Source organism: Rhinolophus sinicus, chromosome 4 (assembly GCF_057876585.1).
Source record: "Rhinolophus sinicus isolate RSI-liver-muscle chromosome 4, RSI-T2T, whole genome shotgun sequence".
Taxonomy (NCBI): domain Eukaryota; kingdom Metazoa; phylum Chordata; class Mammalia; order Chiroptera; family Rhinolophidae; genus Rhinolophus; species Rhinolophus sinicus.
The window spans coordinates 31579473-31592437 of NC_142504.1; the positions used below are offsets into that span (position 1 = coordinate 31579473).

General features: G+C 37.8%; 1 protein-coding gene across 17 annotated transcripts in view; it reads right to left on the bottom strand.

The window, feature by feature from the left end:
• Positions 1-12965, bottom strand: part of PPP1R9A (protein phosphatase 1 regulatory subunit 9A) — a 273673-nt gene that overhangs the window by 66843 nt on the left and 193865 nt on the right. For all 17 annotated transcript variants that reach the window (XM_019729737.3, XM_019729733.3, XM_019729732.3 and 14 more), the window contains one exon: positions 3766-3921. In XM_019729737.3, coding sequence (XP_019585296.2) covers positions 3766-3921 — 156 coding nt within the window. The remainder of the gene's footprint in view (positions 1-3765; positions 3922-12965) is intronic.

Genomic DNA, 12965 nt, shown 5'->3' on the forward strand with positions numbered 1-12965 from the left:
TCATTCCTGAAACTAGAAAAATAAAGAAACCTTAACTTATATCAAAGCTAACATAATCTTCATGGCAGCTTTTGATGAATCCACTCTAGTTAACATTTTCTGTTACTTACAGGTGGACGCTTATGTAACTAATAAAGGGGACTCTAACATTTTAGAGATCAGAAAAAAAATACTGGCATTAAATGGCTATATTCCCTAAGCTTAGTTTTCTGCAAGTTAATTTAGTAGTTTAATGTAATTACAATAAAAATTACAAAAGTTTTTTCAAGGGAACTAATAAAGTGATTCAAATGTTTTCCTGAATAAGTTGAAAAGTAAAAGAATTTCTGAAGAGAAGAGTTAGATAGATTAGAATCATTCCATCAATGTTTAACATGTAGTCTCATAGTATTTTAGGAAAGAATGAGAAAATCGAACAAAATATGAAGACCAAAAGCAATCCAGAGTGTAAAAGCACAGATTCTGTAGCCAATCATACTGGCCATCCAACCAGACAGAAATGGGTAAGCGAGCATTTAATAAAAGTGCTAGCCGTCTTGTCAACTACTTGGAAAAATTAAATTAAGTACCTGTCTTGAATTATACAACAAATTCCAATATAGGCTTGAGAACATTCATTCACCAAACATTTAACCACTACTCTATGCCGAGGACTGTGCAAAGGCTGAGAATATAACTGAGCAAAACCGGAGGAGCTTAGAGTCCAATACAACATGTTTATCCACCTCCATTCCAGGTTTTGTGCATAATCTTATGAAAAATATCTATGCAATATAGCTATGCAATATCTGGGCCTATGTGTTAATCACATAAAGGAATTTAAAACTGTGATAGTAGCATCTGTACAAGATATGGGTGCTGTGTAAGAATGCCACAGAGTGAGACTTGGTGGCAATCTCCTGAATATATTAATATGTTAAATATAAAACAAAAGAAAATCAATGAATTAGAAGTGCAATGATGTGGTATCTGTCTGTTCTTGAAAACCAAACTTAAAAGAAAACTATAGATTTGGTTACTCAGGCTGAAAATAAATCAGCCATGTTATATAGAATCATGCAGCGGCCGACACAAAGGTCAGCAACCATTTTCTGTAAAAGGCCAGATAGCAAGTAATTTAGGATTTGCAGGCCCTATGGTCTCTGTATAACTACTCAACTTTGCTGCTGTAGCACGAAAACAGCCACAAATAATAACTAAATGGATGCCCATGGCTGTGTTTGAACAAAACTTTGTTTACAAAAAAAGGCAGTGGGCTAGATTTGGCCAATGGCTCAGTTTGCTAAACCTTGATCTGAATCATGTAGTTGTCTACACAATGGTGCACACTTCAAATAATATTTATGAAGCACAGAGTCCTTGGCTCAATTCAGAAAATGAAATATATAACCTTCTATATACTATTTCTGCTTTTTAGGCTCTTTAGCTTCCATAAAAAACAACAACAACAACAAAAAAACAACAACAAAAGAAAAAAACATGGACCCTACTTCCAGCTCAGTTATCTACCGAAGAGAAGGGACCATACTCACCTGGCAACGTGGAAGAGCTACACTATAGGATTTTGCCAGAGCACACCTTGACCTTACTGCCTCAAAGTTGGAAGAGAGTTACAACATACTAGGAAGATTTCTTAGAGAACGCAGTCCATCCACTCTTCTAGATAATCTTTATTCTTGGGCCAAATCAGAGCATATGGAGATAAAGGTACCTAAATTACACCTCTTTCTTCCACTCAGCCACTTCCTGCAGAAGGATTTTCTTTTTCTGCAGTGCTCTTTGGTTTAAAGATATCAGGAAATCTAGAAAGGCTTTATAAGAAATGGTCCTAAGACACCTATTGCCACGCCTACTGCAAAGGAATTCTGAGTTTTGTGATCATTATATAATAGCGTACTTCACTGTCACTGAGACATTTGTATCTGATCTACGTAGAACTAGGAATTATCATAAATCATCTGAAAACCCATGTATTTTGCCTCAAGGACTCTGTGAACTATATAAATGGAAATGGTTCAGCCTGACCAATAACAATAGATGGAAGAGAAATGGGCACTCTCAACACATAAATAGATATATTTCTGTGTCAACAAGAAAAGCCATTCTGGTGACAACTTAGCATTAAGTATCACAAGTCCCTGAAATACTCATATTCTTTGATTTAATAACTCTAGGGTGAGAAATCATCCTAAGGGTATTATTACACAGATATTTATTGCAGTATTGCATTTAATAACAATTTTAGAAAGACCTGCAAAAAAAATGTTCCAAAGCAAGGAAGTGAATCATGAAAGATCCATAAGATGAAAGTGAAGAAGCATTACTTATGGAAGAACATTTGATGACATGGGAGAATCCTAATAATACAAATTCAAGTATAAAGTGTAGGAATTTAATACAGTATACACTGTATAATCCCAAATACCACAATACTGGGATTATGAGTGATTTAGTATTTATATAAATGTTTTTCCAAAATTTATAATTAACAAGTTTTTTTTAAATAAAAACTTATACTTGAAAAGTGCATTCATTTTGATACTGGTCTCACCAATATTAATTTGTCATAAGGAATTAAAAAGGTAAGTCAATATATTAGGCAAGTTAGGTATAACATCAGAACATATAAAATTGACCTACTTATGATAAATCAAAATTAGAAATTCAATAAAATTAGAAACTATACATAAAATTAGAAATTATAAATCTGTAATTATCAACCTTGTTTTTCATATTTAGGACATTTTTCTCCAAGTTCCTAACAGACTCGAAACCACGGAACAGTGGTTATTGTGGGGCGGTTGTAAATGACATACATGTCTTCAATGATGGCGGATGTTCCCTAAAACCATGAAGAATGAACTGGTTGGGGACCTACTTATCACTGTTCCTGTATTACATGCTGGGCTTCTGAGTAGTTAATTTGGAAAAAGAGTTTGTGTGGTCATCTGCATTTGCTCCTCAAGGATCCATTTTGGGCCTTTTCCGACAGCTCCTGCCTTAGGAGTGTTGACCGCTTCAGATTTCAAGACTACATCTTGCAAGCGCCCCTGCCCAGGTTTGGCTGATGGGAGGCATCAGCAGGGCCAGAGAAGGATCTGGGTATATATCACCCTTGCCCCCAGCATGTAGTTTTTAGCAGTGGCTGCATCTAATAGAGGTGTCGATGTTGAATGGCCCTCCTTCAAAAAAAGGTAACCTCTTCCCATCTTTGCCATTAAGCCAAAAGATGATAACAGCTTCCTGCTGTTGCCAGGCCCTGTGCACTGTACCATCCCTTGGTAGTTCTACTAACTGTACAAAGTTCATTCACTAAACTTTCTTCAGTTAAACCATTTGGGTTGTGTCATTTAATTCCTGCTGGGACCTTGCCTATTTTAGGGAAAAAAAAACACACAAAAAAACCGTTTTAGAAAAATCACTGCCTTACAGGAAAGTTTATCAGCAGGTCCCAAAATTTCTACAAAACTGAAAAAAATAGAACTTGAACTTATCACGAAAGCTGCACATTCAAGCTATAGCTTGAAATTATGAAATAGACAAGTTGTAAGCTGTCACGATGACAAATAACAAGCATTTAAACGAGTTGTGGAATGAGAACCACTTACATTTTACCTTGAAATTCAATGAGATTTAAGACAGTCCATTATTAAAAGGCTCTATCGTGAAAACTGATTATTCTTAATACATGTTTCAAACCAAACTATATATTTAATAATGATATGGACAGGTATAGAAAACTATTTTGCAGATCAGCAATCTTACCTCTTTGAACTTGTGACTAAGCTTGCTTGTGTCCAGGTCTGATGGGGAAAACATGTCCTCATTCTCAGGCAGCTCAAAGACTTCAATGGCCATGTCACTTCCAGGAAGGATAGGTCCTACCTCATCTTCCTCTTCATCTGTGGCATATTCTCCTGTCTGAAAGGAAGGGGATTTCAGAAATCCAGCTGTCCTTACCCTAGGTGGAGGTGGGTTATTAGAAAATATTTTACAAGAGAGAAAGAAAACATGTCACCACATGGTAAAAGTGTAAGTAGGCTTTTAAGTCAAGCATGCCTCATGCAGCCAAGGTTATAAACAGATGTTAGTTCAAAGATCCAAAGTGACATGTTTATGCCATATATAAGTGCATTTCTAAAAATCTAATAGCATCCAGTAGCATTTTTAGTACAACAAAATTTGTTTTCAACCTAAGTATTTGATGGTTTCATTAAATAAAATTATGTTGCTAAGGGAAATAATTCCTTTAAATTCTCACTTGTGTGAATAAGTCACCCAATATTGGGACCAGGGAAGAAGGAAGGGGAGATCAAAAGATTCAGAGTTGGAAAGGGCCTTAATTAAGCCTTACAAAAGCTGAGTAGATTAATTCACCTAAGCTTTAAAATTCAATCAGCTCTGTTTCATTTAACTAATGTGGTGGTGAACTAGTGACCTAAACAATAATCCAAAGGTTTCTAATTTACAGCCCACACACATATATTGCTTTGCCTGCAAGAGTACTTTCATAAATCTTAGTATTTGGTCAATGTTAAAATTTTTTTTCACATACGATTCTAGATTTCCAGTGTTTCTTGAGGAAGCCAAAGATCTGGCAATATAGGCACATTGTGGCATGATAACAGTTGGCCACAATCAGCAGTGGTTGCCCCTTTTTGATGGGTCATGCACTTTCTAATACACCACAACTTCTGTAACTCCATGTTGTTCCACGCTGCTAGCTTCACTCCTTCATGATACCCGCAGGCCCCGGTAAGTATCTTAATTCATGACCCCTGGAATAAAAGTTCTTCCTCAGCACTAACTTCCTTAACATTATTAGGAAGCAGCTCTTCTCCTGGTAACATCAGACTGAGACGCTAACTCAAAGTAACTGTTTGAAATCTATACCGTATGATATAATTTAAAGATAAATCACTGCCTCGCAGGACTGAAAAACAAAGTTCATTTAATTCATCTTTGTTCCTTCAGGTAGTTACATCTAATACATTACATAGATAGGGATTCATATTGCCTTCAAAAAACTTTCATAAACAGTTATTGAGTGATGTAGTCCTTTGATTAGAAAAGCTTAGCATCTGATTGCTGCGTGTTCTTGTGGTTCTGTACTATGTTCTTGAAAAGGCTGAAGCTCTTTCTTTTGCCATGTTTGCACATAAAGAAAAGATGGTCATTAACCTCAATGCAATAATTTCTAATGTCTGGAAGACCATTATCAAATTGCCATTCTGACTTCTCTTTTTCAAGTAAAACATCTAGTTTCCTCATAGGTTTCATTTTCTGTCACTGTCTTTGTACCTTCACTCTGTTTCTCTCCAAGTCTCTACAGTTCTCTTAAATTGTGGTGCCCAGAAGTAGACACAATTTCTAGCAAGGAATCTGAGGACCACTGACCATGATGAACAAACTGCCTGGGCACCCTTCAGACTCCACTTCCCTACACGGAGGCTATGATCATGAAGACCTTGACTTTGGTGGCACCTGTGTATAGAGGTAAGCTCAGGATATTTCATACAGAGCAGTGAATTTTCCAAACTGGTTAGTTAGAACTTTTCTTCTCCCCAAACAAAATCAGAGATGCTTTGACCAAAAGAGAAAGAGTTTGATGGCCTCCATCTTGATCCTATATAGCTCCTCAGTACCTGGAAATCTAGGACTCTTTAGAAACCAGTCTGAAAAATGTCTAAACTATAAACACTATTCCAAGTGTCTTTGGCATTGGCTGGAGAGGTAGGTGAAGAGGTGGTGACTGGTTCCAGACAGCTTCCGTTTGTTGGTATGACTAGATCCTAATCATAAAAGAACTCTAATTCCAGATTTGGTATTTTTTATGTGTGTGATATTCTGTACATTAATTCACCTACATATATATGTACATATGCATGTGTGTGTGTGTGTGTGTGTGTGTGTGTAAAAATATAAAACCAATAGGTACTTTGTAAATCCTGGTGATATTAATCAATAGGAATGTAGCAAGGTTGGCAAGTACACAATCTCAAAACACTTTGCTGAAAGTTTTGATTTAGAGATGTAAAACCATGTTTTGTTTTGTTTTAGAAAAGATTTGTATTAAAATGCAGTTAATGTACATTAGATGAGTTTCAGGGGTGCACCATAGTTATTCACATTTGTGTACCTAAGAAGCGGTCACTGTGATGAGTCCGGCAACCACCTGACACGTGACCACGAGTACGCTTGTTTTTAACCCTATAATTAAAGCTAGCAGCACAGCCACACCTTTATTATGAAGGCCTAAACTAGGTATATAAAATTCACTTCTATGTCATCAATTTGATGAATATAATAACTACTAAAGCTAAATTATATTAAAGCATAAGAAAATATTAAGCTAAATTGAAAGTCTGACAACGATGTGGCACATTTTAAACATAAGAATTGAAATGAAGTATTTGATTTCCTTTTGCCAGCTTGAAAATAGATTCTTCACTGTGTGTAAGGCGATGAATAGAAATATGAGCCCCAGATGCGGCCTGACATATAACAGGATCTCAACAAATATGTTTATAAGAATAAATCCAAGAATGCCAATTGCATTTACTTGGTAATATCTCTAATCTCCTAAGGATGTTTTCAGTAATATCAAGAAAACACATTGCAAAGTTATTTGGTAAGAGGGTAGCATTTTGCCACTTTTTTTTCTTTTTTAATATTCTTTATACTGAATGACAGATTAGGTTATACACAATATATGCAATTCTTACCTCTAAATATTGTGGCTTTGTCATCCATTTTAGTTATCAGAATTATCTTCATATATGTAAGTTATTAAGATTTCTTCCTCTTGATTCTTTTATTTTTGACTTCACCAGTCTTCTTTCCTTCTCAATACCCAAATTACCTGCAATTCTGCTAAAATTCTTTTTATTTTTCATTTTATCTTTTTATTTAGTAATATTTTCTTTCTAATTAGTCTTATAAGCATCCTGAAGACAATATATGTCTTTTACTGTCTTGATTTTATTTACTACTCATTAGAGGCTGTGGATAGGGTGTTTAAAAGTTTATGTCACCATTCTCTCTCACTGATCATTTACCATTCCCACCCTGAATACGCTTTAGAATAAAGGATGCATTATACTGCAGAACCTCATAAACATCTAGAAGTTATGAAGTTACATTTAGTAGACTAAGAATAATGTGTTCTTCTGATTCTTTAATCTTTACTGAAAATGAACACTACTTTTATGGTAATTTGCAAGTAAAATAAGTTACCTGGGATGATATGTTAGCAGAATTTCATAAAACTCAAAATTAGATTGGACTGAACTTGACGTTTACAGAGGAAGATGGACAATGTACAAAAAAGCAATTGTCACAACAAAGTATTTCCAGTGGTATCCAGCTCCTTCTCTCTATTTTTGGCCAGATTAAATATCTTTCAAGTAAATTTCTTTGTCCCCACCTGAAAATCTGCTTTAAATGAGGTAAGAATAGTTAGTGTAAGATTGACAGAGACAATAAATGTTCCTTCTCACCTCCTTACCTTCCTTGTTGATTAATACCTTAGTGTTTTTAATAGCCCACTCCCCAAAAGGGGCAAAAAGTGAATAACAATTATGTTGTAACTTACTGTGTGGCCAACACTGCACATTTCTTTAACATTGTGTGATATAAGTATTACCATGCTATCTTAATTTAAGGAAACAGACTCATAGACTTTACCCAAGGTTAAACGAGTAGTTATGTCCTTGACGCTGCATCTAACCAATTCCAAAGCCCATGCTCTTTCTTCTATGCTGTGCTCCTTGCAGTCTACAGAAACTAAAACTTCACAGGGAAAAAAACCCAAAACGAAAAACAGAAATACATTCTTTTAATATCTCCCCAACCAAAACCCTAGTACATAATCCTGTTGTGTTGAGATTCCCCCGCCATGTGTTTGAACATTATCATTCAGTTCACTTTGAAGATTTTGAAGACTATCTCTAGTGAGCGCCAAAGTTCTTTCCTCTTCTTTTCTCTCCTAATGTGCTCACCCTGGACAAGTACATAGAAGCCTCCTTCAAAAGATTTGGCTCATTGGTCTGCTGACTGACGTTTTATGCACTCTTTTTGATATAAACCAGAAGCACAGCATACAACCTGTAGAATTATTGCAGTGTCTTAAAATGGATGAAAAAGATACTTGCAAGGCAAAATGTGTGCCACACTCCTCTCGGTTTTCACCGTTTGTCTCTTTTACATTTCTACCTCATGTCTAATTTTCTTGACCTACCAGGCATTCCTGAATCTTCCCTAAGCATTTTATCTCATTTGCATACACACAACTTCCTTTCTACTCATATCCCATCAGAGCATTTAATAGCTTATTAAAAGACATAATTACAGCAATAACTACAGTGGACACGTCCTGCCCCTTCCGAAACATAGAACTTTTGACTGGTGGGAGCAGAAGCGTGTAGACATACGAGAGCCCTGAACACTCAGGAGAGCTGTAGTTCTCAGTCCAGCTAGATTTCACAGAAGGAACGGACAGTATCTGTTATATTGGTGAGTGGGTTAAGTGGAGACCAATGAGGGATTCTTGGTTTTGAAGTCACACAGGCCTGGGTTTAAATCCCAGCTCTGTGATAACAAAGTTGTCATGAGATTAAGTTAGATGGTGCTTGTTAAGTGTCTAACACAAGGCTGGCACATGGTAACTGCGCAAAATGAGTATCTGCTGCTGCTGCTGCTGGTGGTACTAACACCACATCAGAACAGTGTGAAGTTTCTCCACATCGATCTTGTAACCAGATGTTTGCTAATACATTTTGGTCTCATAAATATAATGTCCTAGAAGACCCTGCCATTTAAATCTTTTATACGGAAATTGGTTATTTCTGGAGCAAAAGTTGCCCTTTCCCTAAACTTACTCCTCTTCTTGTATTCCCAGTTTCAGGATAGGCACCAGCTTCTAGCCAAGACCAAGAAAACGCCCAGGCCTCTGTCCTCCTCACTTAACTAGATCCCCTCTTACCTCAGTGACCAAAAATGAAGAGCCATCCACTTAGCACAGCCTATGATGCTGCTGCCTTGTCTCTTCTAATCCAGTCCTTTATGTCTCTGCTATATGCCTTATACCACTCATAAAACTTGACTATGTTCTATCTGTCTTCTCCCATCAACTTCTTTCAACTATAAATTCCTTGAGAGTGCCAGGTATGACTGATTCCTGCAATCCCAGCGTGGCCAGCAAACTGCTTGGCATACAGTAGGCACTGAAGAAATGTTTGCTGAATAAATTAATACAGTTTTAGCCACATCTGCACAGCACAGCAGAGCCGGATTCTCCCGTTAATTCTCAGCTTTCAAGTAAGAAATATAGTGAAGCACAGCTGCAGCTGGGGCCTAAATGACCCTTTTGGGGATTTTCTCTTGTTGTTAGGTTCAACCATTAGTAGTAATTTTTGCTGTAGCAATGTTTGCTCTGGTAAATTCAGGGAAACTAAATGGTGCTAATCATAAAAATAGCCTTAATTATGCAGTTTTTGTTGGAATTTGTTTACTGGATTTGAATTTGGTTATGTATATTTTCAGACTCAGTTCTGTGAAAGAATAGAGGACAGTTGCTTTTTCTCTAAAGAAGAAAGACCTCGAACGAACACTTTAATGTTTAAAATTCCTAAATGTGTGCCAGCCATCCAGATGGCTTCCAGCAAAGTATCCCCTTCTCTGCAAAGGCTTCTCTTTTCGTTTGCTGTCAGTTGACTTCTGTGTGTCCTAGTTTAGCAATGTTAGGCCACTGTCTCTTTCAGTGTCATTTGCTCATCTATAAAATAGAAATAACAGCACTTCCTTTGTAAGGTTGGTGGATTTCCAATAGTGTTATGTTCAAAGTATTTACCACAGTATGTTAAATGACTAGATGGCTTTTGAATTCTGGATATTTTCCCCATCCCTGGTTTCTCCAATACAATGTCACAGAGCAGTACAACCATAACAAAAAAGCATTGGCCTCAGGGAGGGAGAGACCAAAACAGAAAAAACACACACAACACAATGGCATGGTTGCATGATAGTGGGCAAGTTATTTAGCTTGTATCTTTTATGCTCTCCTCTTCCGTACAATGGTGTAAGAGACACCAATCTCATAGGATATGGAGAGGATCCAAAGAAATCAAATACATAAAACATCCACCACGATGCCTGGCCTATCTCTCCTCTCATTTATCAAGTCATTCAAAATTTTCTTATCAATCTTTCTTCTCGGAATGCTTTCTGATATTTCACTCCATTGTTACTGTCCAGTCACCAAATCGAGAAGCATCTGAAAATCTGTATCTAGGTTACTGATCAGTAACCGAGGCCTGCTGTGTTCCCTGCCTTCAGGGGCTCAGCTCTCCACTCAGGTCACTGATAATAACACTGACAAGTCAGTCTTCCTAAAAATTCTGACCAGATTAGTTAAGATTTGCCTATAAAATCTTTTATAACAATACAACTCAACTTATCTCTCTCCCTTCTTAAAATTTTCTAACAATTGTGGTAGACAGTTCATAAAGTAGCATTTGATTTTACAGTATTTTAAAGCTTTCTTTAGTTTTTCGACTCCCTTCCTCGTAGAAAATGTACTCCTCCAAAGCAGGGACTCTTTCTCACTATGGCAGGCAGGCTCTAACAGGACCCCTAACGATCCTTTCTTCCTTGGTAATCATGCTCTTGTCTAACTTCTTCCCCTTGGATGAGGGCTAGACTAGCGACTCGCTTAGCGACTCGCTTCTAACAAGCAGAATATAACCCAAGTCATGGGGTGTCACGTCTGAGATTCGTTTACAAAAGGACTGTGACTTGCATCTCTCTTTTGTCCTCTTGCTCTCAAGAAACAAGTTGCCATGTTGTGCGTGGCCCTCTGGAAAGGCCCACATCAAAAGGAAGTGATATTTCTGGCTGACAGCCAGGAAGGGCCTGCAGCCTGCCAATAGTCACATGAGGGAGTTTGGACGGGGATCTTCTGTGTTCTGCCAACAGCTGTGAGTGAGCCTGGAAGAGGATCTTCCCCCAGTTGAGCATTTAAATGACTGCGGCTCTGGCGGACACCTTATTTACAGCCTTGGAAAAATCCTGAGCCAGAGGCATCCAACTAAACTGACCCACAGATACTGTAATGTATAAATATTTCTTATTTTTGCTGCTAAGTTTTGGTGGTAATTTGTTATACAGCAATAGAAAACAGGTATAAAAAATACAGAGAAATGGGGAAGCGGCTTTGGAAACAGGCAGTGAATGAAGGTTGGGAGGATTTTGAAAGGTGGTCAAAGTAAGCCTAAATTGCCTTGAACAGACTGTAAGTGGAACTCTGCAAGGGGGACCTTTGTTGTGTGGTGGCAGAAAGCTTAGCAACAATCTCACCCTCTTTCAGGAGAAAGTAGGAAATGTCCCCAATGAACTGAGAGATCTAGCTAAGTAGATTTCCAAGCAGAGTGCTGAAGGTGCTGCCTGATTTCTTCTTGCTGTTTTTAGTAAAATGTAACCAGAGAGAGAAACTGAGAGGGCTGTTAAACAGAAAGGAACCAAGACTTAAAGGTTTTGAAAGTCTGGACTCTAAGAAATGGCCTCCAAACAAAGTTCAAATTCTGGGTACTAAAGGAGAACATGGTCTAAAAATAAAGCAGAGGGTTGACCATGAAGTCTTTTGTTAAAAATCTGAGTTTAGGCAACTCAGACTGGGTGGTAAGGAAAGTCTGTCATCTGCCCTAAAGAGAGACATTATCTCTATTTTCCAAGGCTGTTCACTATACATACATCATTGAAAAGATAACATGAAACAAAGGCCATCAGTGTCTCTGCTCACAAGACATGCAGAGAAGTGAGACTCATAGAGGAATTGTCTCCAGACAATAGCCACCCTCGTTTCTACATGCTCTTGGCTTCTGGTGAATTTTCCCCATGAGTGTGATATTCCCTCAGCTACCCTGATCAGTGTGTCCAAGAGTGGCTAGGACCAAATCCATTCCATCTATCTCACAGCACATAATTAAGAGACCTATTAAAATAAGTCCAAGCAACAGAATGAGTCCAACCGATAGTACTAGGATCAACCACTTTCCCCAGGCTTCCAGACCCTACTGGCCACATAAATCCCACAAATCATCAGGGTCTACTTTAGAAACCCAGGCAGATTTCTCCTTAAGCTTCTTTACTGACCTTTCCACTTGGACTAAGGTATTAATTTAGATATAGCAGAATTTATCAGTGATTGCACAGACTCGGCATTGGTCTACAAGAAAGAAATCTAGGGTTCTGGGTAATTCTTTCATACATAACAACCCTGGCCAGTGAGCTGAGGTTGAGCTGAATGCCTTACAGGATTGAGGTGGTATCATCACATTACTTAAATTCAGGAACAAATTTTGTAACACCTTATCAAATTAAACGAATCTGATCGTAAGAACATTGAACGCAGGATGTATATAAATAATGTCAGCTCTCTCAGGAAAGCAACCCTGAATAACCAAGAATAGCCTCATTTTGGAGGGATATCTGGAGTCATCTGAGGCTACGTGATCTAATGACGGTGTTTCTTTACATACATGAAGGCCTCTTAGGACCATCCCTAAGGTACAGCTACATGAGCAGCCCATAATTTGTTTCCATAATTTCCACCCCAAACTTAATCTGTTAGTCTGTAATTTTCTAAGTGACAGACCAAACAGTTGGGTCATTTGACAGTAGCTCAAGAGTAAGTAAAAATATAGCAAGGTTCATCAAGGGTGTACGGGCCAGAGCTATAAGAAGGGCCTTGGGCTCTGCTGATTGAGCAAAGTGACCAAGTCCATTTCCGGGTGTGCAGAGCTGGTGCTGAGGTTGGAAAGCAGTAGACAGCATTAGACAGCTTAACTGAAGCATCAGTGAATCAAGCCCAGGCATTTAAGGAAACCTCTATGAACTAAAGGCCTCACTGAGCTATAGGCCTTATTTCTCGAGGTGGAGTGGCAGATAAAGCTTCCCTGAAATGGAAA